This window comes from Hypanus sabinus, chromosome 2 (genome assembly GCF_030144855.1).
Source record: "Hypanus sabinus isolate sHypSab1 chromosome 2, sHypSab1.hap1, whole genome shotgun sequence".
Classification (NCBI taxonomy): Eukaryota; Metazoa; Chordata; class Chondrichthyes; order Myliobatiformes; family Dasyatidae; genus Hypanus; species Hypanus sabinus.
The window spans coordinates 180,579,402-180,605,750 of NC_082707.1; the positions used below are offsets into that span (position 1 = coordinate 180,579,402).

Genomic DNA, 26,349 nt, shown 5'->3' on the forward strand with positions numbered 1-26,349 from the left:
GTAGGGTTTTCATTAATGCTCACCTATGATCGACAAATTTAGTGACTGTATCTTCTGCATTGTATTTATTTATTTTGAATTACAACATGGTAACCGGCCTTTCCAGCCTGGTGGGCCCACACTGTCCAAATACACATAGGTGACCAATTAACCTACTAACCTGTCCATCTTTGAGATGTGGCTGGAAACTAGAGCACCTGGAGGAAACCCACGAGGCTGTGGGGAGATTATCACAAACTCTTTACAGACAACAGCAGAGATTGCACCCAGGTTGTTGGCACTGTAAAATGTTGCACTAACCATGGGCACACGCACGGGTCCCAGCTGTGCCTGCCTTTTCGTCAGCTACGTGGGGCAGTCTATGTTCCAAGCCTCCACTGCTATCACTCCCCAACTTTTCCTACACTACATCGATGACTGCATTGCTGCTGCTTCCTGAACCCATGCCGAGCTTGTCAACTTCATCAACTTTGCCTCCAACTTCAACCCTACCCTCAAATTTACCTGATCAATTTCCGAACCCTCCCTCCCCTTTCTCTCTATCTCTGGAGACAGCTTATCTACTGATACCTTTTATAAATCTACTGATTCTCACAGGTACCTGGACCATACCTCTTCCCACCCTGTTACTTGTAAAGATGCTATCGCTTTCTCTCAATTCCTCTGTCTCTGACACATCTGTTCTCAGGATGAGGCTTTTCATTCCAGAACTAAGGAGAAGTCCACCTTCTTCAAAAAAAGGGGCTTCCCTTCCCTTATCATTAACACTGCCCTCACCCCTCACTTTCTTCCCCCCCCCCCCAACTTTTCTGCTTTTCACAGGGATTGCTCACTACATAACTCCCTTGCCACTGATCTCCCTCCTGGCACTGACACTTGCAAGTGGAACAAGTGCTACACCTGTCCCTACACCTCCTCCCTCACTACCATTCAGAGCCCCAAACAGTCCTTCCAGGTGAGGCGACACTTCACTTGTGAGTCTGTTTGGGTCACTACTGTATCTGGTGCTCCCAGTCTGACCTCCTGTATATCAGTGAGTCCCGATGTAGATTGGGAGACCGCTTCGCTGAGCACCTACACTCCGTTCCCCAGAAAAAGTGGGATCTCCCAGCAACCACTCATTTCAATTCTACTTCCCATTCCAACGTCAGTCCACAGCCTCCTCTACTGCTGCGATGAGGCCATACTCTGGTTGAAGAGCAACACCTTGTATTCTGTCTGGGTAGCCTCCAACCTGTTGGCATGAATATTGATTTCTCAAATTTCCAGTAATGCCCCTCACCCTTCACACTTTCCTATTCCCTTTTCCCTCTCTTGCCCATCTCCTTATCTGCCCATCACTTCCCTCAGGTTCTCCTCTCCCTTCCTTTTCTCCCTTGTCCTCTCCTATCAGATTCCCCCTTCTCCAGCCCTGTATCTCTTTCACCAATCAACTTCCCAGCTCTTTACTCCACCCCTCCCCCTTTCCGTTTCACCCATCACCTTGTGCTTCTTTCTCCCCTCCCCCACCTTCCTGCTCAGACTTCCCATTTTTTATTCTCCAGTCCTGCTGAAGGATCTCAGCCTGAAACTTCGACTATACTCTCTTCCACAGATGCTGCCTGGCCTGCTGAGTTCCTCCAGCACTTTGTGTGAACTGCTTTGTTATCATCTTCCAGTGAAAGTTATGGCTCCAGCACCAGTATCCCTAGTCAACCCAAAAATTACTGATTTATAGCTACTCTGTGCCTCCTGTCAGCTACCAGTCTTTTACCCATGCCAGCGTGTTACCTCCAATGATGCAGCACCTGAACATGGTAGTATAGTGGTTAGCATAACGGTTTACAGTACCAGCAACAATGGTTCAATTCCCGCCACTTCCTGTCAGGAGTTTGTACCTTCCTGTGACCGCTTGGGTTTCCTCCGGGTGCCCCGGTTTCCTGCCACAGTCCAAAGACGTACCGGTTGGTAGCTTAATTAGTACTGTAAATTGTCCCATAATTAGACTAGGGTTGCTGAGCGGCATGGCTTAAAGGGCCAGAACGCCTGCTCCATGCTGTAACATAGAACGTAGAAATTTACAGCACATTACAGGCCCTTCAGCCCACAATGCCATGCCGACCATGTAACCTACTCTAGAAACTGCCTAGAATTACCCTACCACACAGCCCTCTATTTTTCTGAGTTCCATGTATCTATTCAAAAGTCTCTTAAAAGACCCTGTTGTATCTGCTTCCACCACCGCCACCAGCAGTGCATTCCACACACTCACCACTCTCTGTGTGAAAAACTTACCCCTGACATCTCCTCTGCACCTATTTCCAAGCACCTTAAAACTATGCCTCCTCATGTTAGCCATTTCAGCCCTGAGAAAAAGCCTCAGGCTATCCACATAATCAATGCCTCAATGCCTGTATTTCAATATATATATAAAAAAACACTTTACAGCACCGGTGACCCAGGTTAATTCACGCCACAAGGAGTTTGTACATTCTCTCCACGACCATATGAGCTTCCTCCTGGTGCTCCAGTTTCTTCCCACATTCCAAAAGATTTACGGGTTAGGATTAGTGAGTTGTGGGCGTGCTGTATTAGTGCTGGAAGCATGGTCACACTTGCGATCTGCCACTCCCAGCACATCCTCATGCTGTGCTGGTCCTTGATGCTTCACTTCATGCTTCAGTGTTCCAATGTACATGTGACAGATAGAGCTAATCTTCAAAGGCAAACTGAGATTGCTGTTAGATAAAACTGCACAAAACATTCAGGTGGAAGGCGGTTTTGATAATGAGGTGGGTGCTGTGAGAAACAGGGCACAAAATCAGGATGGAAGGAGCAAGAGACCAAATGGGACAAAAGGAATTTATTGGAATAGTTTTGAAATCCGTTCAAAGATGGTGAAGAGAAAATATATGAGGAATGTCATGCAGCAACAGATATTTAGTATATTTTCATTGCAGAAAGCATGATAAGTTGAGCAGAAATGGGCAGTAAAAGTTATTTGTATCACTAAAGGGAAAGTACTGGAATAATTAACAGGTCAAAAATGTTATGGATTTGTAGTCTGCACTTTCCAGAGGGGTGGATGCAGAGAAAATGTCTGTGTTTATTTCCTAGATCTGGAAAGGTCCCTATAGATTTGAAGGTAGTAAATTAAAAACTGTGCTTTAGAAGGGGAAGAAGAAATGGAGAGGATATAGAGCAGTTATACAGACATCTGTTTTTGGCCAAAAGCTGGAATCCATTATTGAAGATGTGGTAATAGGATTATGCAAAGTCAATATATTTTACAAAGAGAAGTTTGGAATTGATAAAAGTGGTGGGGGAGGGCAGCGGAGTAGTGTACCGGTTAGCGCACTGCTGTTACAGAGTCAGTGATTGGGGTTCAATTCCCGCCGCCGACTGAAGGAATTTGGACGTTCTTCCCGTGACTGTTTGGGTTTCTTCCCTGTGCTCTGGCTTCCTCCCACATTCCAAAGACATCAGGGTTAGTAGGTTAATTGATCACATGGGTGAGGCTGGGTGGTGTGGGCTCGTTGGGCCGGAAGGCCTGTTACCGTGCTGTATCTCTAAATAAATTTATTTTTAAAAACTAACAGTTTCCTGAGGATGTGATTAGCAGAGCAAGATTAGGTGTAACTGGTGAATGTGGCTCTTGTAGATTACAGGCTGTTACATAGTACAAGCTCTCACAGGGGATAAAGAATTGATTAAAGGACAGAACAGTTTAGGATGGCAAAGTACACTGATGACTTGCTGGCAGCAAACAAAACTACTAACTACTTTATTGATCATGCTTTAGTTCTGGAAAACTATCACAGCAATCAATAGCCTGGTACTTCCTTTTCGGAGCTGAGCTTTTCAACCACTTGTATGCCCTGGCATTTTTGCAGTGTGAAGCGAAGTCCTGAAGGTGTAGGGTGGTTGAGGTGTGGCGTGTACAGGCTGAGTTGATGCGGCATGGCCTGGGACAAAGCGTGGAGAACGAGACAGACGTATGGCCATTGCTGGAATGCACTTGAAGCGGCAAAACCGAGGCGGCAGGGCCTGGGCTTGAGAGGAGGAACCGATTTCAGCTCTGGGTCAGGTACGGTCTGAATTGAGGTAACGGGTCCAGAGACCAAGAGCACACCAAAGCGGCAGGGCCCAGGTCAGAGAGCAAGAAACAACATGCTGTTTGGCCAAATTGAAAAGGTCAGGGTGTCGGGGCCAGAGGTTGATGTTCGGCTCTCTGCTCTACAAGCCTCACTCGTCTCTACACTGAACTGAGGCTGTGGCCTGTAACTAACGGGCTCCTGGATTGGCTGTCACAGGCTTCATGGCCGTGGATTCACTTTCATGAACTTCAAATCTGAATGCTTTTTGCTTACTTTTATTGTTTATATGATTTGCTTTTATATTTGCACATTGGGTGTTCGATGGTTTTCTTTTTAGTGGGCTCTTAGTTTTGTGGCTGCCTGTAAGGAGATGAATCTCAAGGTTATATATAATATACATACTTCGATAATAAATGTACTTTGACCTCTGAACTTTGAAAATTGGCTTCAGAGTTCTAAATCCGTACACAACTTGATGATAAGAGGCAGAGATAATTGGTCAAAGGTTCTGACTGGAAGTCAGAAATAAGTGGCATACATGGAGATTAGTACTGGAACCATTGATGCTTGTCAGGTATATAAATAAATTGCATTCTATTTTCTATGAGTGTATCTGGCAAGATTAGCAAATTTGCTAGTGGAGTAGTAGATAGCAAAGAAAGTTGTCTCTAGATGCTGCAGAGCACGGATCAGCTGGGAAAATGGGTGGAGATGGAATTAACTACAGATAAGTGGGAGATCATGCATTTTGGAACATCAAAATTTCCCCAAAAAATGAGGACGGGATGGTAGTGTAGCGGTTAGCATGACGCCAATACAGCCCTGGTGACCCGTGATTGCAGCTCATTCCTGCCGCTGTCCGTACGGAGTCTGCACGTTCTCCCCATGACCTTACGAGTACCCTCTTGGAGCTCTGGCTTCCTCCCATATCTCCAAGATTTTCGGGTTAGTGAGTTGTGGGCATGCTATGTGGTGTTTGAACTGCAGTGACTCTTTCAGGCTGCCCCGGCACATCCTTGTACTGTGCTAAGCGTTGATGCAAACAATACATTTCACTGTATCTTTCAATGTACATGTGACAAATAAAGCTAATCTTTAATCTATTATTTTTCCTAACCAGTGCCTTAATATCCCTCGTCACCCAAGAGTCCCTAATCCTGTCGGCCTTGCCTTCACTCTGACAGGAACACGCTGGCCCTGAACTCTTCTTATCTCCCTTTCGAAAAGCCTCCCACTTGCCAGACATCCCTTCATTTGCAAACAGCCTCCACCAATCAACCTCTGCAAGTTAACCCGGTTATTTTCAGACTGGCAGACTGTCACAAAAGGGTTGTCGTGGGGATCGATACAGGGTTCTCAGCTGTTAACAACTTATGTTAATGATCTGGACGAAAGATCTGCCATACTGTCACCAGGTTTGCTAGGGGAAATGGAGATGGCGGGAGAGTTAGCGGTGGGAAGGGAGCAGTGTACATGCAGGAAGATAGAATGTCACGTTACAGTTGTACAAAACGTCCAAGGTCACACCTGGAGTGCTGTGTGCAGTTCTGCTCTCTCGGCTACAGGAAGAATGATGTTAAACTGGAGAGAGTGCAAAATGAAGACTTGTGAGGATGTTACTGGGGTTGGAGGGTTTGGTTATGAGGGGAGGCTGAGAAGCTGGGACAGTTTTCCCTGGAGCGAAACAAGCCGAGCTGGCCTTCTCGCCGTATATAAAATCATGAGGGGCATAAATCAGGTGAATAGCCACAGTCTTTTCCCCAGCATGAGGAGTCCAAACTTAGGATTGAAGTGAGAGGGGTCAGATTTCAAGGGGAACTGAGGGGCAACTATTTCACACAAATGGACTGAAATGCCAGAAGTAGCTGTAAAGGGCAATATGACATTCAAAAGGCATTTAGACAGTTACACAGATAGGAAAAGTATAGGGTAGTATGGGCCAAATGCAGGCAGATGGGACCAGCTCACACAGGTAACTTAGTCAGCATCAATGAGTGGGGCTGAAGGGCCGGTTTCCATTCTGTATAGCTCTGTGTCTATGATGAAGTCCCAGAGGGAAAATAGAACATAAAACATAAAACATTACAGCATAGTACAGGTCCTTCGGCCCACAATAGTATGCCGGCCTATTAACCTACTCTCAGTCTAACACTTGCCTCCCACGGAGCCTTCCATTTCTCTATCATTCTTGTGCTTAAGAGTCTCTTACTTGTCCCTAATGTATCTGCTTCTACTACCACCCTGGGCAGTATGTGCTACACTCCCACCACTCTCTGTAAATAAAACATACAGTATCTGACAGGAATACGAGTGACATTAACAGTGAGGAATTGATGACTGTAGTTGATCAGGGGAATCTGGGAGTGCTGGTGCACAAGACATAGAAACTAAACAGCTATTTAAACAGTAAAATTTGTTGGTCTTTATTGCTGAGAAATATGTACCAAGCAAAGAAAAATTGCTACAGCATCCAACAAGATCCTAGCTGGACTAATAAATGGAGTTTTGGTCTTTCTCCCAGAAGGAGGATATAATAACCTTGGAGTCAGCATTGTGTGGATTTGTGACACTAATTCCTGACCCATCCTATCAGGAGAAATTGAGGAGGTGCCCAGACTCACTGCAGGTTAGAGAACTGTGAGATGAGCTTCCTGAAATACAAAGGACTCTTAGAGGGATTGGTGGAAGCTGATGAGAGGCTGTTTCCTCAAGAAGGCGCCATCCATCATGAAGGAACGCCCAGGACAGAATCTGGTTTATTATCACTGGCATGTGTCGTGAAATTTGCTAACTTAGCAGCAGCAGTTCAATGACATAGAAAAAAATAATAATAAATTAGTAAAAATTACAGTGTGTAGGCCTCCGTTAGTCTCGATAGACCATGGATTTGTACCTTGGAAAGGTTCCAGGGTGCTAGCCTGGGCAAGGTTCTTTTGTGTGGAAAACTGGAAGCCCAAGCTGCAGGTCTCCCCTCTCCATGCCACCGATGTAGTCTGAGGGAAGGGCACTAGAAAATTACAGTATATGTATATTGAATAGATAAAAAATTGTGCAAAAGGAAGAAATAATATATATTTAAAAAGTGAGGTAGTGTTCATGGGTTCAATATCCATTTAGGAATCGGATGGCAGAGGAGAAGCTGTTGTTCCTGAATCACTGAGTGTCTGCCTTCTTCCCATTATTACCAACAGGGAGAATATCCAGGAGGCTGAAGACTGGCACTCAATGTTTTAGGAACAGCTTCTTCCCGTCTGCCATCAGATTTCTGCATGATCCATGAACACTTCCTCCCTATTTTGCTCTACTTATTTATTTCTTATTGTAACTTATAATACTTTTAAAATATTGGACTGTTACTATGGCCACAACACATGTCAGTGATAGCCGATCCTGACTCTGACAGAACTGTGTTTGTGAGTGGGTGGGTGGGAGAGGGGGCTTGTTTTACTGGTGTTGGTGCTCTTGCTGCCTGTGTTGTTTTGAACATCCTGGCTATGCTTTGTTAGCTCCAGCAGGTACGGCGACACTTGCAGACTAACCTCGGCGCATCCTTAGGTCATGTTGGTTGTTAACACAAAGGACATTTCACTGGATGCTTCAATGCACGTGTGGATAGATAAATAAATAAACCTGAATGGTTGAATTGATCTGAAAGGCAGAGCAGACACATGGCTCTGTGGAGAGTTCCTGTTTCTAATCCAGTGGATTCCAGTTAATTGGGACACATCAGGACCTGTACATTTTGGACTAATTAAACAGCTGCCCCAATTAGCTGTATTTTTATAGAAATAGTTAAAAATATTTAAAAAGGCAAACTACCACTTAACTGTGCCAAATTATGTATTTAAATAAAATACAGAGCAAATACTACAAAACCGTGTATTATTTCCTCACAGTTATCCACAGAGGAAGTCATCCAGTGTCCACTGCCACCTTCTGTTGGATGACTGAAAGTGAACAAAATCAGCTCAGACACCTAGTGCAGATAATGGACTGCCTTCATACAATGCTACTGACCAATGCGTCCTACAAATCTTTGTTTCCATTGTAACATTCAAGATGATTGTCGATACCTTCAATTTCTTCGTAGTTCCTAACTTGTTGAAGTACTGAAATCATTTCATTTTGGGCATCTCCAAGCCTGAGTGCTTGAAAATGCAGTGAACAAAATGGTTCTGAATTGTCTTACTGTTTATTTATCACCAAATATCGTGGCAAAAATCACTGCCTTTTGTACACAAAGACACGCAACTGACTCTGTTTAAAAACTGTTCACTCTGAGTACAGTGTAGGGTCTAAGAGCCACAGAAGTGCACGTAACTGTCGCTAGTTAGAAACTGTTCAGCAACAGTCCCCAATTAAGCGGCATAGAGTTGTAAATAACAAAGGGGATACTAGCTATTTTCTCAATGATTTCTTGTTCTTTAAGAGTTGTCCCCAATAAGAGGCTTCCCTGATTAACTAATGGCTGAATTAACCAGAATGTCCTTATGCTCCATGTTGCCTGTGTAAGCAATGTTGATTTGGCCCACACAGTCCAGGCTGAGGTCCATCCTTCCCCTGGAAACTGGTAATAGGCGAGAGGATTAAATGGTGGGTGTCCCTTGCCTCCCATCTGAGTCTCAGTCTCCGTACTCACCCTGTTGGTCAGGTAGTCAAGTGGGTCGCGTTGCCTGTCGGTATCCTCGTTCAGCCCCTGGGTAAGCTTCTCAATGCAGCCAGCGAGTCTCCTCTCTGCACTGACTGCCCTCTGCTCACTCTGCTCCCTCTCCCGCAGGTGCAACCTGCCCAGAGGAGTCGGTGATTGCATCAGGGAGACGTCCAGACCTCATCCCAGACTGACCCACCTTCTCCAAATCCTCCTCCTCACCGAGCCCTGCCCCATCCACCCCCTTCCTTTGCCCCACCCCCCTCTCCCCAGTCTCCATTCCTTCCCATCATCATTTTCACATCCCAGAGAAAGTCAGCACACCCTGTGCTGGGAAGACACCTGCCCCAATCAGCACCCTGGGGTGGGGAGAGACCCACACCTCACCACCACCTCCCCCTGCCGAGAGTGAGCACCCTTGAGAGGGGAGGGAACCATACCCAAGTGAGCGTCAGCACCCTAGGGTGGGGAGTAACCCACTCCCCAGAGCGGGTCAGCTTCCTGGTGTAAGAGGGGGCCGTCTCCCAGTGACGGAGGGGTGAGGAGGGTCTCATCCCTCAAGAGGGTAGGAACCCACCCCCTGTGAGGGTTAGCACCTCTGGGTGGGGAGGTTGCTGTCCCCCAAAGAGGATCAACGTCCTTGGGTCATTGTGGACTTATTCAGCCAGTGTGGACCAATACCCCAGTGAGGGAGGGGAGGGACCTGTTTCTCAGTGAGGGGAGAGGTGGGACCCTCCCTCGGAGGGGTAGGGAGGGTCTCATCAGTCAGTGAGGCACCGAATGGCAGGGACATCTCCCGATGAGGATGAGCACTCCAGTGTGGCCGGGACCTGAGGGTCAGCACCCCAGGGTGGAGAAGTGTGCACCCTCAGTGTGTTTCAGTAACCGGAGCGGGAAATGGAGTGCTGAGGAAGACCTACCTGAGTCGCTCTTCGAGCTCTGACACCCTGTCCCTCAGCTCCTGGTTCTCGCCCTGCAGACTCCGGATGCTGGAGTTGACCTGGGCTTTAGAGCTGACCACTGACTCCGAGGATCCCTGCGTTCGCCTCACGTGATCCCTGAGAGACTGCAGGAGTGCGGTCTGCTGGGCATCATTCTCCTTGTACCTCTCCAGTTCATCTCGGAGCTTCCACATCGCAGCCTCATTGGCTTTCAGCCGATCCCGGAGTTTCCTGGCCTGGAACAGCAGCAAGCTGAAGTCACACCTCAGCAGGCAAGATTCAAGATTCAAAATTCAAGTTTATTTGTCACGTGCACATCAAAACGTACAGTGAAAAGCATTTGTGTCCACAATAAACACACCCAAGGGTGTACTGGGAGCAGCCCACAACTGTCACCACACATTCTGTCTCAGAAGAACTATACGGGACACAACAAGCAACAAAAGTAAAACGAGCTCTGTTCCTCCCTCCCACCCAGGCCATAGCCAATTCTTTAACCCCAGGACAGGCCCCAAGCCTTCAGCAGACTTGAACTCAGAGCCTGCGGCACCAGGCTTTAACCTCCCCAGCAGACTCACAGAGATTTGCAGTCACAGCTTTGGACAACAGGCCTCAGTTGGTGGACTTCTAGTTCATCCTTAGGCCTCAGTCCTTGCCATGAATCCCAGGACACACCAATCACTGAACACCGTACTCACCAACTTGTGAACCCAGGAGCTCATGCTGAACTTGTTCCTCCTGCGCACATAGAATTCCAACTCTGAAACCTACTGACAACTCACTAACTTGCCAAGCAACATGCATCATGGCTAACTCCTGCCTGAGCAAAGACCTGGACCCGCTACAATTTGCCTATTGTCACAAAAGGTCTGGTGCAGATGTAATCTCACTGGCTCTCCACTTGGCCTTGGACCACCCAGACAACAGAGATACCTACAGCACGCTACTATTTATTGATTATAGCTCAGTGTTCAATACCATCAACCCTTCAGTACTAAACAACAAGCTCCATCAGCTATCAGCTGACATGGGCACTTGCCTCCCCATCATCAAGGACATCTTCAAAAGGCAATTCTGCAAGAAGGTGGTTCCTATCATTAAGGATCCTCACCACTCAGGACATGTCCTTTTCTCATTACTACCATCAGGGAGGAGGTACAGGAGACCAAAGACCCACAGGTAACATTTCAAAAACAGTTTCTTCCCCTCCACCATCAGATTTTAAGAACCCATGAACATTTAATATCTGTAATGACTGTAAACTTACTATCTACACCCTTCCACATTTTCACCCTAGTTGTTTGTATTTATTTATTTTTATTTCCAGATACAGCACAGTAACAGGACCTCCCAGACCAGTGAGCCCCTGTCACACAATTATATCCATGTGAACAAGCAACCTATTAACCCACATGTCTTTGGAATGTGAGAGGAAACCAGAATACTTGGAGGAAACCCAAGTGCTCACTGGGAGAAAGTACAAACTCCTTACATGGAGTGTCAGGAATGGAACCCCAAAAGGATTGAGGTCCTGAAGGAGTGTGCTGAACATTCCAGCACATTTTCAATCTGAGTCTCACCCTGGAAAGGGTCCCAATTGTGTGGAAATTATCACATGCGGTCCCAGTACCCAAGAAGGGCCAACCAAAAGTCTTTTTTTAATTTTATTTTTTTATTACATTTTAAGAGGATTACATAGAATGAATGGAATATAGAATAGAATAAAAAAAATAATATTGACCTTCTCCCCTCCCCTTAACCCTTTCCCCCCCAACCCCTATCTAAAAAAAAAGAAAAAAAAGAAAGGAAAGAAAGAAAGAAAGATTGCCTGAATATCGGAGGTTCCCCACATGCTCCATGGAGTTCAAAATAATTTTAATTTTTATTTTTATTTTCCCCATTACTTTGTAATTTTATCTTCAAAGAACCTGTGTATTTAATCCTATCTTTTGTAGATATGGGTGCCAAATTTTCAAAAACATATCATATTCATTTCTTAGATTATAAGTAATTTTTTCCAAGTGGAATGCAGCTATATATTTCATTTTTCCAATGATCCATAGTTAAATATAAGTCTGATTTCTACTTGGTCTTGTTTTAAAATTCAACCAAAAGTCTTGAATGACTACTGTCCAGTGGCCCTGACCTCACACATCATGAGGGCCCTAGAGAGACTGGCCCTGGCTCACCTCCGACCCCTGGTCAGATCAGCCCTCCATCCCCTGCAATTTGCCTACCAGGAGCACGTTGGAGTTGATGATGCCGTCATCTACCTGCTGAGCAGAGAAGACTCCCATCTGGATAAGCAGGGCAGCTCTGTGAGGATCATGGTTTTTCATTTCTCAAATGCCTTCAATACCATACAGCCCTCATTGCTGGGGGAGAAACTCCATTCAGTGCAGGTTGGCACCTCCATTGTATCCTGGATAATGGACGACCTGACACAGTTTGTGCGGCTTCAGAGCTGTGTATCAGACATGGCTATTAGCAGCACCGGGGCCTCTCAGGGGACTGTATTTGCTCCCTTCCTGTGTACCTCGGACTTTAGATACAACATTGAGTCACGTCATCTGCAGAAATCCTGATGAATCAGCAATAGTTGGGTGTATAAAGGGAGGTCGGGAGGATGAATACAGGGTCCTGGTGGAGGACTTTGTCAAATAGTGCAAACTGAATCATCTGCAGCTCAACATCAGTCAAACAAACGAGGTGGTGATGGACTTTAGGAAGACTAAGCCTGCGCTGCTCCCTGTAACTATTGATGGTGAGGACCTACAGGTACCTGGGGAAGCACCTGGATGACAAACTTGAGTAGAGACCAACACAGAGGCCGTGTACAAGAAGGGCCAGAGTTGCCTCTGTTTCCTGAGGAGGCGGAAGTCCTTTGGACTATGCAGGCCTCTGCTTCTCATGTTCTACCAGTCTGTTGTCACCAGGACAACCTTCTATGCGGTGGTGTGCTGGGGCAATGGCATCAACACAGGTGATGCCAACAGGACACGCTGGAGGCTGTGGCAGAACAAAAGACCCTACGGAAAGTCCTAGCAATTCTGGATAATGTTTCTGACCCTCTGCATGACACCTTGGCTGAACAGAGGAGCACTTTTAGTAATAGACTAAGAGAACTGCACTGCTCCAAAGAGCCCTCTACGAGGTCATTCTTACTGTTGGCCATCAGGCTCTATAATGAATCAACCTATAGCCGGGGAAGTGATGGCCCCCTCCTGTTAGACTGTTCATGGTAACTTTTTTTTTGATTCTTTCAACTGCTCTTCTAATATCTATATCTGTGCATTTGTAATGCTACTGTGATAATGTAATTTCCTTTGGGATCAATAAAGTATCAATCTATTTGGAGCTGGTGTTGTAAAGCATTGGGCTAACCACTACACAACCATTCTGTATTGAGGCCAAGATGGGATAAACCATCCCATATTGAATAGTGGACAGTAAAGGGGCAGAGTAGCCTCCTCCTTATACTCTAACCTTAATTAACCTTTTTTTGGAACAGCATCGATGTGATGGAAAGAATGGCCAGCTGGATTGCAAGGTAATGGAGTGAGGAGGGTGACGGTGGAGCAGGAGTACCGAACGAGGTTCAGTTCCCAACATAAATGGTTTTCAATCTCATGGAAAATTGCCTACCCATTCCAAATTAAATCAGGCTCATCTCAAACGTAAGTGAGTGTTACCTCAGCCTCCGAACCTTCATTCTGGCGCGTGTAATCCAGGTGAGTCATATCCACTGACTTCGAGCGCAGCAGGTCCTGGGAGAAAGAAGCACCCTTCAGTGGAGAATCCAAGGGGACCTGGAGAGGATGGAGCTGTAGTCAGTGGCTGTTCAGAGGTAATGACATCCTTGATTACTGGAGCAAGGTCCAACTCCTGGTTGAGTGGTGACACGACCGCTCAGATTTATTTATCATACGCACATGGAAGCAGACAGTGAGATGCCTCGCATCACACACAAAATGCTGGAGGAACTCAGCAGGTCAGGCAGCATCCATGGAAATGAGTAAAGAGCTAATGTTTCCGGCCGAGACCCTTCTTCAGGCCTAAAAAGGAAAGGGGAAGATACCAGAACAAAACAGATGGGGAATGGGGGGTTGGGGGAAGAAGGATAGCTAGAAGATGACAGGTGGGTGGGGAGAAAAGTAAAGGGCTGGAGAAGAAGGGCTATGTTAGGAGAGGAAAGTGAACCATTGGGGAGAGGGAAGGAGGAGGGGACCCAGGGAAAGTGATACGCAGTTGAGAATAAGTAGAAGGCCAGGGTGGGGAATAGAAGATGGGAGGGGGAGGGGAAAAAACAGCAGCTTTAAAGTCCTGGGCGATAACATATCAGATGACCTGTCCTGGGCCCGGCACACACAAGGAAAGCACGACAGCGGCTTTACTTTCTTAAGAGGTTAAGAAGATTCAGCTTGTCACCAAGCACCCAAACAAACCTGTACAGAAGCACTGACCACATCATAGGCAATTCAAACATGTAAGAAGCTACATAACAAGTACATTGCTTCCCACCGATGGCAGTTTCTGCAGGAGACACTGCCTCAAGAAGGCAACACCAACCATCTAAGATCCCCACAAACCAGGATGTGCCAGAAGCCTAAAATCCCACACCAGCAGGTTCAGTAACAGAAGCTTCCCTTTAACCACTTGAGTCTTGTACCAACATGCACAACTCTAATCACTACAGTTTAACAACACCATGAACAGACCACTTTGATCACTAAAACAGGCTTTGTTTTAATCAGTGCCTCATGGAGGAGGCATCCATCACTAAGGACCCTCACCATCCGGAACAAGCCCTCTTCTTATTACCACCATTGGAGAGGGGGTACAGGAGCCTGAAGAACCACACTCAATGATTCAGGAACAGCTTCTTCCGCTGCACCATCAGAGTGTGAGGGGAAATTGAATAGTAGTGCAGACTCAATGAACTGAATTGCCTAATTCTGCCCCAAGTCTTATTGTCTGAATGTTGCATGAACCCACGAACAATTCATTTTTATTTGTACTATTTATCTGTTATGTGATTTATAGTAATTTTATATGTTAGCACTGTTGCAAACAACAAATTTCATGTCGGTGATAATAAATTTGATTCTGATTCTGAATGAGAAGTGATAACATTGGAAAACTAGGCTGTTCCTAGAGTAGGTTACATGGTCAGCGCAACATTGTGGGCCAAAGGGCCTGTAATGTGCTATAGATTTCTATGTTCTATGTAATACACAATATTGTTAGAGCTCAACTGTAAGGTAAAAATGTCAAGTACTAGAGGACACAAACTTAAGGTAAGAGGGGTAAGTTCAAAGGAGACGTGCAGGGCAGGTTTTTTGTTGATGCACAGAGTGGTGGGTGCCTGGACCAAACTGCCAAGTTGAGTGGTGGAGGCAGATACAATAATTGGTGGCCAAGGGGTTTTTAAGCACCTGGATATGCAGAGAATGGAGGGAGATTGATCATGTGCAGGAAGAAGAGAATTAGTCTAACCTGGCGTAACTTTTGGCACAGACATGCTGTGCTGAGGAGCCGGCTCCTGTTTTGTGCTGGACTGTACTGTTCTAAGTCCTATGAGACCGATGTATCTTTGGAATCACCTGCCCCAGGGGCTATGGTGGGCTCAACTAATAAGATCATTCAAAATAGGGATGACAGACAGTTGAAAAATGGAAGATCAGCAGGAAGATGGATGGGTCTTATTCCTGAATGCCTTTTACAATCTATGGACACATACTCCAAAGATTAGCTTTATTTGTCACATAGACATCAAAACATATTGTGAAATGTGTCATTCGTGTCAATGACCAACACAGTCCAAAGATGTGCTGGGGCTGCCCACTAGTGTCACCATGCATCCAGCACCAACACAGCATGCCCACAACTTATTAACCTTAAATCGTACATCTTTGGAATGTGGGAGGGAACTGGAGCACCTGGAGGAAACCCATGTGGTCACGGAGAGAACATACAAACTTCTTACAGGCAGCAGTGGGAATTGAACCCTGATCCTACAGCTGGCACTCTAATAGTGTTGTGCTAACCGCTACTCTACCCTGTTGCCCTCTCCAGTCCCCCTCACAGTATCCTCCCATTTATTGTACATTCCTTTGCTCTGTCCCAGCTCCTCAACTACATCATCTCACATGTCTTTGAGTTAAATTGGAATGGACAAGTGGTGTTATAGAACCTGGCATTGGAGAGGGTCCAGAGAATAATCCCACGAATGAATGGCTCTGGGCCTGTACTTGCTGGATATTCAAAAAGTGAAGGGGAGGATCTCAAAGTCCAACGTTCAAAGTAAATTTAATATCAAAGTACATCCATGTCACTGTATACAACCCTGAAATTCATTTTCCAGTGGGCATACTCAATAAATCCAGAATAGAATAATATTGTAATCATAATAGAATAAAAGAGAGACTGCACCAACTGGGCATTCAACCAGTGTGCAAAAGACATCAAGTTGTGCAAATACAAGATAAAATAAATAATAATAAATATTTTGTTGTTGAGTGGTTATCTATTTGGTTCAAAGGCCCGATGGTTGAGGTGTAATAATTGCTCCTAAATCTGGTGGTGTTGGACCTAAGGCTCCTCTATCACCTTCTTGATGGCAGCAGTGAGAAGAGATCATCTCCTGGGTGGTGGTGGGGGTCCTTGATGATGGAAGCTGCTTAATAAAACTTACCAAATATTGAAAGGCCTAGACAGAGTGAACGTGGAGATGATATTTCCAATAGTGGAAGAGTCTAGGACCAGAAGGCACAGCCTCAAAATACAAGGATTTCCATTTCAATCAGAGTGAGGATAAATGTCTTCAGCCAGAGGGTGGTGAATCTGTGGAATTCATTGCCACAGAGAGTTGTGGAGGCCAAGTCATTGGGTGTATATAAAGCACAATCAAGAGAGCATCTGCAGATGCTGGAAATCCAAGCAACACACACAAAATGCTGGAGGAACTCAGCAGGCCAGGCAGCATCTACGGAAAAGAGTACAGTTGACATTTTGGCCCTGCCTGTTGAGTTCCTCCAGCATTTTGTGTGTGTTGTTTGGGTATATTTAAAGTGCAGGTTCTTGATTAGCTTGTGCATCAAAGGAAATGGGGAGAAGGCAAGAGAATGGTGTTGAGAGGGGTGATAAATCACTATGAAGGAATAGCAGAGCAGATGGGCCAAATGGCCTAATTCCATTCCTCTGTTCCCCCTTAGTACAACACAATTACACCTAGTGTTATCAAGCTTGCAGGCTGTATATGACCATATACAGTGAAACACTGACACCTGCTGGTGAAACTGTAAAGTAACATGGAAACATTTCTATTTCAGATGTCCAATTCTGTTTCCCTACCTTTGATAAAAGGCTGTGACCATCCAAGTTATCTATGCCCCTTATAAGTTTATAAATCTCCATAAGGTCACCTGTCAGTCTCCTTCACTTCAGAGAAATCATTCCCAACCTAGTTTCATAAAGTACTACAACACAGAAACAAACTTTTTGGCCCTGTAGTCCAATGCAAACTGTTATTGAGCCTCGCCTTATTGATCTGTTGCCGGACTATAGACCTCTTATCCAAACTTCTCTTAAATGTTGCAATCAAACCTGCATCCACCATTTCTGCTGGCAGCTCGTTCCACACTCAAAGTCTCTTTTCACCCCTAGTTTTAGGCTCAGCCTATCCTATATCACCCAAGCCCTCCAGACCCTGCAACATGCTTGAGAGTCCTTTCTGCACACTCTCCAGTTTAACAACTTGGTTCCTATAGCTGGGCGACCAGATCTGAACACACTACTCCAAATGTCCTGCTCATTGGTAATATGGATTCTCATCTCTTGACCGATGAAGGCAAGCATGTCAAATGTATTCTTCACCACCCTGTGAATCTGTGTGGTCACTTTCATATGGTATAAAACACCCTGGTAAATCTGTCATCAATAGTCACCTCATTATAGGAAGGATGTGGGTGCAGATTTATCAGGATGCTGCCTGGATCAGAGAGCATGTCTTATGAGGAAAGGTTGAGCGAGCTAGGGCTTTTCTCTTTGGAGTGAAGGGGGGTGAGTGGTAACATGATAAGACGCATAGATAGAATGAACAGCTGGAGATATTTTTTCAGAGCAAAAATGGCTAACACGAGGGGGGCATAACTTTAAGGAGATTGGAAGAAAGGATGTCAGAGGTAGGTTTTTTTTAAACACAGAGAGTTGTGGGTGAATGGAATATGCTGCCAGAGTTGGCAATGGAGGCAGAAACATTGGGGACATTTAAGAGACTGCAATAGGCACACGGATGATAGAAAAGTGGAGGGCCATGTGGGAGGGGAGTGTTAGGTTGATCATAAAGGTCAACACAACATTGTGGGCCCGGGGCCAGTACTGTGTGGCACTATTGAGTGTTCTATGAGGCAGATCTCCCACACCTCTTGAACGGACAGCAAGGGATGGGCAATAAATGCTGCCGCTGCCAGATACTGAAAATGTTTACTTCTGCTCCTGCCATACTGCACCGACACGGCTGTGGAACACCCACCTCTGGCAGGCGCAGGTTGCTTATGACACCTGCTGGTGAATCGTCGGCTCCTCTGTGGAAAGAAACAGACAAGCCATTAATAGGGGACACTGAAGGGCATTCAGACCCACCAACTGAACTTCAGAGAGGTAGGTTTATCACTCAGCTGAAACATTTCACAACCTTCTCCCATGCTGCTGCTTTGCTAGGGATTAAGAGTCCATGCACACACAGACCAGCCACTGGGACAGACTTCCAGGCCAGCTCCGGGCAGTGGCTAGAGGCCTAAAGCCAAGGCTGAAGGCTATTAAATCAAATGCAGCGACCTGGCCAGAGGATACAGGGCAGCATGGTGGCGTAGCAGTTCGAGTAATGCTATACAGAACCAGCTTTAAGGTCAGGGTTCAATTCCTGCTGCTGTAAGGACTTTGTACGTTCTCACCATGACCACAGTGGTTTCCTCCAGGTGCTCTGGTTTCCTCCCACAGTCCAAAGACCTTTGAGTTAGGTTTAATGAATTGTGGGCTTGCTATACTGGTGCCGGAAGAATGACAACACTAGCAGGCTTCATCCAACACAATCCTCAGACAGTGCTGGTCATTGATGCAAACAGCACATTTCCTGTATATTTCAATATTTTGAAGTGCATGTGACAAATAATGCTAATCCTTAATTTTTGAACAGGCTGGAATAGCAGTATAGCACTGATGGAGTGCTCCATGGTCATGAGCGTACATCGAGTCTCTCAGGTAAGCATTTCCTCTGGCCATCACAGGGCAGCTGACACCAGTGTCTCCATTACTCCTCCATCAACACCACCAAAACTGATTATTCCATTGTAGAGTTTATTGGAGCTTGCTGTGATCATGAGACATAGGAGCAGAATTAGGCCATTCAGTCCATCGAGTCTGCTCCACCGTTCCATTCATGGCTGATTATTATCACTCTCAACTCTCTTCTCTTGCCTTCTCACATAACCTTTGACAGGCTTACTAGTCAAGCACTTACCAACCTCTGCTTTAAATATACCCAATGGCTTCCCCTCCACAGCCGTCAGTGGCAATGAATTCCACAGTTTCACCACCACCCTCTGGCTGAAGAATTGTACTCTAATTGTTTGCTGCATTACCAACAATTCATCAGTGACTACAAACTAATTCCTTAATAGAGTGAGAGATTACAGAAACACTGCCCTTCGGCCCACAGGTCTCACTGATGGTCAGGTTTCCCATTTCACTACACTAACCTCATTTCCCAGCTTATGGTCCATACCCATCTCTGACTTGGAGATTCAAGAACTCAACCAAATACTTAGTGTCATAGAGTTATTGAGCACCACATCACAGAAACAGGCCCTTCAGCCCATCTAGTCCATGCCAAACTGTTACTCAACCTAGTCCCATCAACCTGCATTTGGACCAGAGCCCTCCTATCAATGTACTTTTCCAAACTTCTTTTAAATTTTGTAATCGAACCCACATCCATCATTTCTGCTGGCAGCTTGTTCACGCTCACACCAACCTTTGAGTGAAGAAATTCCCCCTCAGGTTCCCTTAAGTATTTAACCTTTCACCCTTAATCAATGACCCCTAGTTGTAGTCGCACACAACCTCAAGGAAAAATCTGCATAAATTTACTCCTCATAATTTTGTGTACCTCTAAAAATTCTCCACTCATTCTCCTACGCTCCTGGGCATAAAGTCCTAATCTATTCAACCTTTCCCTGTAACTCAGATCCTCAAGTCCTGGCAACATCCTTTTAAATTTTCTTTCAATCTTATTGATATCTTTCCTATAGGTAGGTGCCCAGAACTGCACTCAATACTCCAAATTTGGCCTCAGCAACATCTTATATAAATTCAACATAACATCCTCTCTCAAATACTCTAATTTATGAAAAAAGTATGCCAAAAGCTCTTTTTCGACCCTGTCTACCTGTGATGCCACTTTCAAGGAATTATGGATCTGTACTGCTGTGAGAGTCTCTGTCTCTACTTGGCTGCATCTGCAGTCTGTTCCAGATCGCAAACCTCCTCTGTGTGAAACAGTTCTTCCTCAGAACTTCTCTAAATTTCTTCCCATTTAGCATGAATTTAGAAGATTGAGGGGGGATCTTATTGAAATGTATAAAATTCTAAAGGGATTGGACAGGCTAGATGCAGGAAGATTGTTTCCGATGTTGGGGAAGTCCAGAACGAGGGGTCACAGTTTAAGGATAAAGGGGAAGCCTTTTAGGACTGAGATGAGGATAAACTTCTTCACACAGAGAGTGGTGAATCTGTGGAATTCTCTGCCACAGGGAACAGTTGAGGCCGGTTCTTTGGCTATATTTAAGAGTAAGTTAGATATGGCCCTTGTGGCTAAAGGGATCAGGGTATGGAGAGAAAACAGGTACAGGGTTCTGAGTTGGATGATCAGCCATGATCATACTGAATGGTGGTGCAGGCTTGAAGGGCTGAATGGCCCACTCCTGCAGCTATTTTCTATGTTTCTATGTTTCTATGAACCTCTGGCCTCTGGATTTTGACACATCTGTGGTTTGGGGCAAAATCATGGGTTAACTCGCCTTCATCTTCAGGATGTCCTGAGGTCATGAAGGTTGCTGTAGAAATGTAAACTCTTTTAGTTTAGTGTCAAGGTACATATCTGTCATCATTTACTACTTTCAAGTTCATTTTCTTGCAGGTACTTACAGGAAGATAAGGAAATACAACAGAACTTCAAAAAACTATACAGAAACAGGCAATGACTGACAAACAACCAATCTGCAAAAGAAAACAAACCGTGCAAACGATAAAAATAATATTGAGAACACTTGGATAAGGGAGGTGCCTTAACAAGACAGCCACAAAGTCAGGAGCAAAGTTACCAAAACCATTATCAGAGTACACAGAAAGCAAACGGCACCAATGCAGTTGATAAAAGTCAAAGTACATTTATTATCAAAGTATGTGCATGTCACCATGTACAACCCTGAGATTCATTGACTCATAGGCATTTCCAGGAAAAATAAAGAAATATAATCAAACTTATGAAAAGCTACACATAAACAAAGACTGACACACAACCAAGCTGCAAAAGAAGACAAATTGTAAAAATAATAACACTGAGAACGTGAGTTGTAGAGTCATGAAAGTGAGTCTGGAGATTGTGGAATCAGTTTAGGGTTAAACCATAGGCCCAGGACTTTGCGTGGTATGGCTTCGAGCAGAGGGAGGCTGGTGGGAAGGAAGATTCACTGGGGTACATATTTGGAGCCATGGCCTCACCTCAGTCGTGTCAGGATTCTGATAACCTCATTCTTATTCTCCAGCTCCCTGCGGTGCCCCCTCAGCTGTTCCTCCAACTGACAACAGAAGAGAAAGAAAACAGTAACACTAGTCAATTGATCCCAGGATCCCAACGATGCACCGTCGACATACAACTGAACAACAACGTCCCATTCTCCTGCACTCAGTGTTTGACTGCTGAAGCCTATGACGCTAAATGCCTCTTTCACCACCCGTCACACCACTTCTAATGAACTATTCGCTTGTACACCAAGTGCCTCTGTTTTATTACACTCGCTAGTACCCTACCATTCATAGTGTACATCCTCCATTGGTTTGACTTTCCGAGATGCACTGATCCACGTCTCCAGTATGCACCACAACACTCATTTTACCTAAACAATATAATCAAACTCGTAATGACCTTGCACTTTATCGTTTACCTTCTCTGCACTTTTTCAGTAGCTTTTACACTTCATTCTGCATTATTATTGTTTTACCTTATTCTACCTTCTTTCATGCCCTGTGTAGTGATCTGATCTGCAAGAGCAGCATGCAAGGTAAGCTTTTCAGTGCATACACACGAGCTTCACACTGCATGCTGGAGTCTTGTGTTCATCAGACTGTGTGCGTTTGACACTGCAGGTAGCAGAGCATGCACTACAAAATCATGAAGGGCGTAGGTAAGACGAATGATCGGTCTAAAACTAGTGGGCATGGGTTTAATATGATAAGGAAAAGTTTAAAAGGAACCTTGGAGCAAATTTTACACACAGAGGGTGATGGGTATGTGGAATGAGCTGCCAGAGGAAGTAGTACAAAAACATTTAAAAGAAATGTGGACATGTACATGGATGGTAAAGGGTTAAAAAGAGATAGGCCAAACATAGAAAAATGGGACTGACTTAATTAGGCAACTTGGTCAGCAAGAATGAGTCAGGCCAAAGGGCCCGTTTCTGTGCTGTCTAACTTTTACTCTTCACACTGGAGTTAGAGCAGCAGCTCCCAGACTGGGGTCCACAGACCGCTTGCTTAATGGTATTGGCTCATGGCATGAAAAAGGTTGGAGAGTCCTGTGCTAGATGCTGTTTACATTGCAACTTCATTACATTGAAGGATCCACACATGTGCATAACGCTGCATGCCAGAGTGCATCACGCCACACTACTGCTATCCCCCTGCATTACACTGCTTGGAACCCCCATGCACCACACCATGTTTTACGCTGTATGCTGGAACCTAATGTGCTTCTCCTCATGTGCTATGTCTGTTATACAGCTCATCGCAGGAACCAGCCTTCCCTCCACTGACTCTGTCTACAGTTTGTGCTGCCTTGATAAAGCAGCCAGCATAATCAAAGTCCCACCCAGCCCAGACATTCTCCCTTCTCCCTCCTTCCATCAGGCAGAAGATACAAATGTCTGAAGTACATACCATCAAGTTCAAGGACAGATTCTACCCCACTGTCATAAGACTAGAGAACGGTCCCCTGGTATGATAAGATGGACCTTTGACCTCTTACTATGACCTTGCACCTTATTGTTTGCACTTGCTCTGTAACTGCAAGAGTTTATTTTGAATTCTGGTAATGTTTTACCTTGTCATACCTCAAGAGGGAATATATTTAAGTATCATATGTATATCAAAACTTACAGTAAAATGCATCATTTGTGTCAACAACCAACACAGTCCAAGTTTGTGCCATGCTTCCAGCACTGGCACAGCATGACCGCAATGGGCATTAGCCTCCCCAGCACCCAGGCCAACTTCAAGGAGCGATGCCTCAAAAAGGTGGCATCCATCATTAAGGACTCCTATCACCTGGGACATCCTTATTGCTACCATCAGGAAGGAGGTACAGGAGCCTGAAGGCACACACTCAGTGATTCAGGTACAGCTTTTTCCTCTCCATCATCCGAATTCTGAATGGACAATGAACCTATTAACACTTCCCTCTCTTGTTGCACTGCTTAATTAATTAAATTTATTTTTATATAAAATTTTTACTGTAATTCGCAGTTTTTATTATTTTGTATTGCAAAGTACTGCTGCCACATAACAAATATCAATACATTTGCTGGTGATATTAAATCTGATCCTGATTCTGAAGATTTTCACAGTGTTGATTCATTAAACCATTCTTACCCGCTCACTGCCCCGCTCACTCATCCAAAGCCCAAGTAAATTTATTATGCATGAATTGGTTACCATATACTACCTTGAGATTCATTTCTTGCAGACATTTACAGGAAAATAAAGAAGTACAATAGAATTAATGAAAACCTAAACATAAAGACTGACTAAACAACCAATTAAAAACATAATAATAATAAGACTAAGAACTCAAGTTGCTGTCTTTGGATCATTGAATCAGTTCAGTGTTGAGGTGAGTCAAGTTATCCACGCCAGTTCAGGAGCCTGATGGTTGTAGGGTAAGAACACTTTCTGAATCTGGTGGATGGGACTTAAGGCTCCTGCTGTCCTGCAGCAGCAAGAAGAGAGGATGATCTTTGATGATGGATGCTGCTTTCTTATGGCAGCACTCCTTGTGAATGTGCTCATTGATGCAGAGGGTTTTGCCTGTGATAGACCTGGCTGTATACACCACTTTCTGTAAACATTTCCCTCAATCCCTCCACACAACTGCCTAAGCCCTTTGCTCTGGGTTCACAGGAGACTGAATCTGAATCCAAACCCAAATCCGCAAGCGATTACATAGACAGATCCAAATCCGACCGAAAGTATAGAAGGAAAGGACTGGAGAAGAGACAAAATGTTGCTTTTGTGACAAACTCACTGCCAACACTTACATCTACTTGCTTTGTATTCTCCAGGTGGTCAGTTGCCCTGTAGTTGTGAAACATCTTGAGGTTTCACCCTTTATGAAGTTGGACACAGAGATCGAAGTACAACTTTACAAGGTGTCTTTCTCCATCTGCTCCCTCACACCTTGGTAACTGGGCTCCAATATCACAAACCAACATACTACCATCCCAAGCACATTGTCCCACACCCAAGATCACCCATAGGTGCAGCCACCTCTTGGCTGGGGAAAGCCTGCTCCCCACTGGCTGTGCAAGACGCCAGTCAGAGGCTGGTTGAAGTTGTCGCAGTGAGTATTTGTGTGTTGTCACCATCTCTACAGAAACTGTACTAAACACCTGTTACCAGAGAGATGGCAGTTTTACTCATTTCCTCCTGGCTTACTCCTCACCCTGAAATTCTAGCTGCTAATTACACATCGTTAATGTGCAATTACCAGTACATTGTGTTGCGCTGGGAGACACAATTGCAGAAGCGGAGAACAATTGTATCCTGTTCTGCAAACGTGACTCAGCCTCTATGTTAAACTCATTAAATTGGAGAATACAGCTTTAATGAGTTTAAAATAGAGAGTTCTTTCAGATTCAGATTCATTGCAAAACGTACACTGAAATGCAACAGCCAACACAACCTAATCATAATCACAAAAAATTCTGCAGATGCTGGAAGTCCAAAGCCACACAAAATGTTGGAGGAACTCAGCAGGTCAGGAAGTGAATAAATAACCCTTCTTCAGGACTGGAAAGGAAGGGGGAAGATGCCAAAATAAAAGGACGGGGAGAGGGGAAGGAGGATAGCTAAAAGTTGAAAGGTGAAACCAGGTGATTAGGAAAGGTAAAGGGCTGGAGCGGAAGGAAACCGGAAAGAGAGCAGAGAGGGCCATTGGAGAAAGGGGAGGAGGAGGGGACCCAGGTGGAAGGGAGGGGGATAGTAGGCAGGTGAGAAAAGGTAAGATGCCAGAGTGGGGAATAGAAAAAGATGAGGGGGGAGGAAAAAAAATTATCCAAAGGAGAAATTGATGTTCATGCCATTAGGTTGGAGGCTACCCGGACGGAATATAAGGTTTTGCTCCTCCATTCTGAGTGTGGAGCAGCCCGTAAATGTCACCACACATCTGACTCCAACATAACATGCCCACAATACTTGGCAGAACAACGCAGCAATAACAACACAGCAAAACAACTGCAGCAAAAAAAAAAAACCCTCAAGAGATTCTGCAAATACTGGAAATCCAGAGCAACACACACAGAAAGCTGGAAGAACTCAGAAGGTCAGGCAGCAAGCCCTTTCCCCACCCTGTCACCCAGCCATACACACAGACAGGTGTCCAACCATCGGACAGGACATCTCCAGGCCTCCAGCCCTTGGCTCCAGACTCTCAGGCGTTCAACCTCCAGTCACTGACCAGGATTCACAGACTCACAAGTATCAGGCCTTCAACCTCCGGACATGCTGAGCTAAGGACTTCAACCTTCAGGCCTTGACCTCTGGACTTGGTAACTTCAGTCTTCGAATTTCAGGCCTTGACCTCTGGATCTGCTCATTCCTGGACTTCAACCTCTGTACCGCTGACCTCTGGGTATCGACCCCAAAACCCACCAATCACAGGACTTTGACCATTAGCTGGAGAAGTCACTTGTGGGGCAGGTTTCCAGGTTGTCATCCTGCTGAGTACTTTCCCAACATCTGGTCCCCTCTGCTGTATTTTGCCAAAATGTGATGCTTTCTTTACTCCTGCTTCCATATAACACAATGCATTGGTGTTCCACGGGGGTCCAGAGACCCCTGCTTGTTGGGATTTTGATAAATGACTTGGATAAGGAAGTGGAATGACCTGGATAAGGTAATTTAGTAAGTTTGCAAATGGCGCAAAGGTTGGTGGACTTGTTGTTGGTGTGGAAGTTTTATCATAGAATACAACAGGACATTGATAGGACTTTTCAATCCAGAAAAGTGCAAAGTGATTCACTCCAGAAGATCAAACTTGAGGGCAGAATACAGGGTTAATGTCAGGATTCTTAGCAGTGTGGAGAAACAGAGAGGTCCACAAAGTGGCTGCGCAAGTTGTGGTTAAAAGGTG

At 45.1% G+C, this 26,349-nt stretch overlaps 1 protein-coding gene across 1 annotated transcript in view; it reads right to left on the reverse strand.

Moving 5' to 3' along the window:
• The window catches only part of LOC132388295 (coiled-coil domain-containing protein 170-like), a 105,573-nt gene extending 81,144 nt beyond the window's left edge, over positions 1–24,429 (reverse strand). Inside the window, exons 1-6 of the mRNA XM_059960637.1 lie at positions 24,257–24,429; positions 21,447–21,523; positions 18,199–18,250; positions 13,358–13,474; positions 9,645–9,901; positions 8,716–8,860 (exon numbers count right to left, since the gene is read on the reverse strand). Coding sequence (XP_059816620.1) covers positions 8,716–8,860; positions 9,645–9,901; positions 13,358–13,474; positions 18,199–18,250; positions 21,447–21,523; positions 24,257–24,310 — 702 coding nt within the window. The 5' untranslated portion in view covers positions 24,311–24,429. The remainder of the gene's footprint in view (positions 1–8,715; positions 8,861–9,644; positions 9,902–13,357; positions 13,475–18,198; positions 18,251–21,446; positions 21,524–24,256) is intronic.
• Between the last annotated feature and the right edge of the window lie 1,920 nt (positions 24,430–26,349).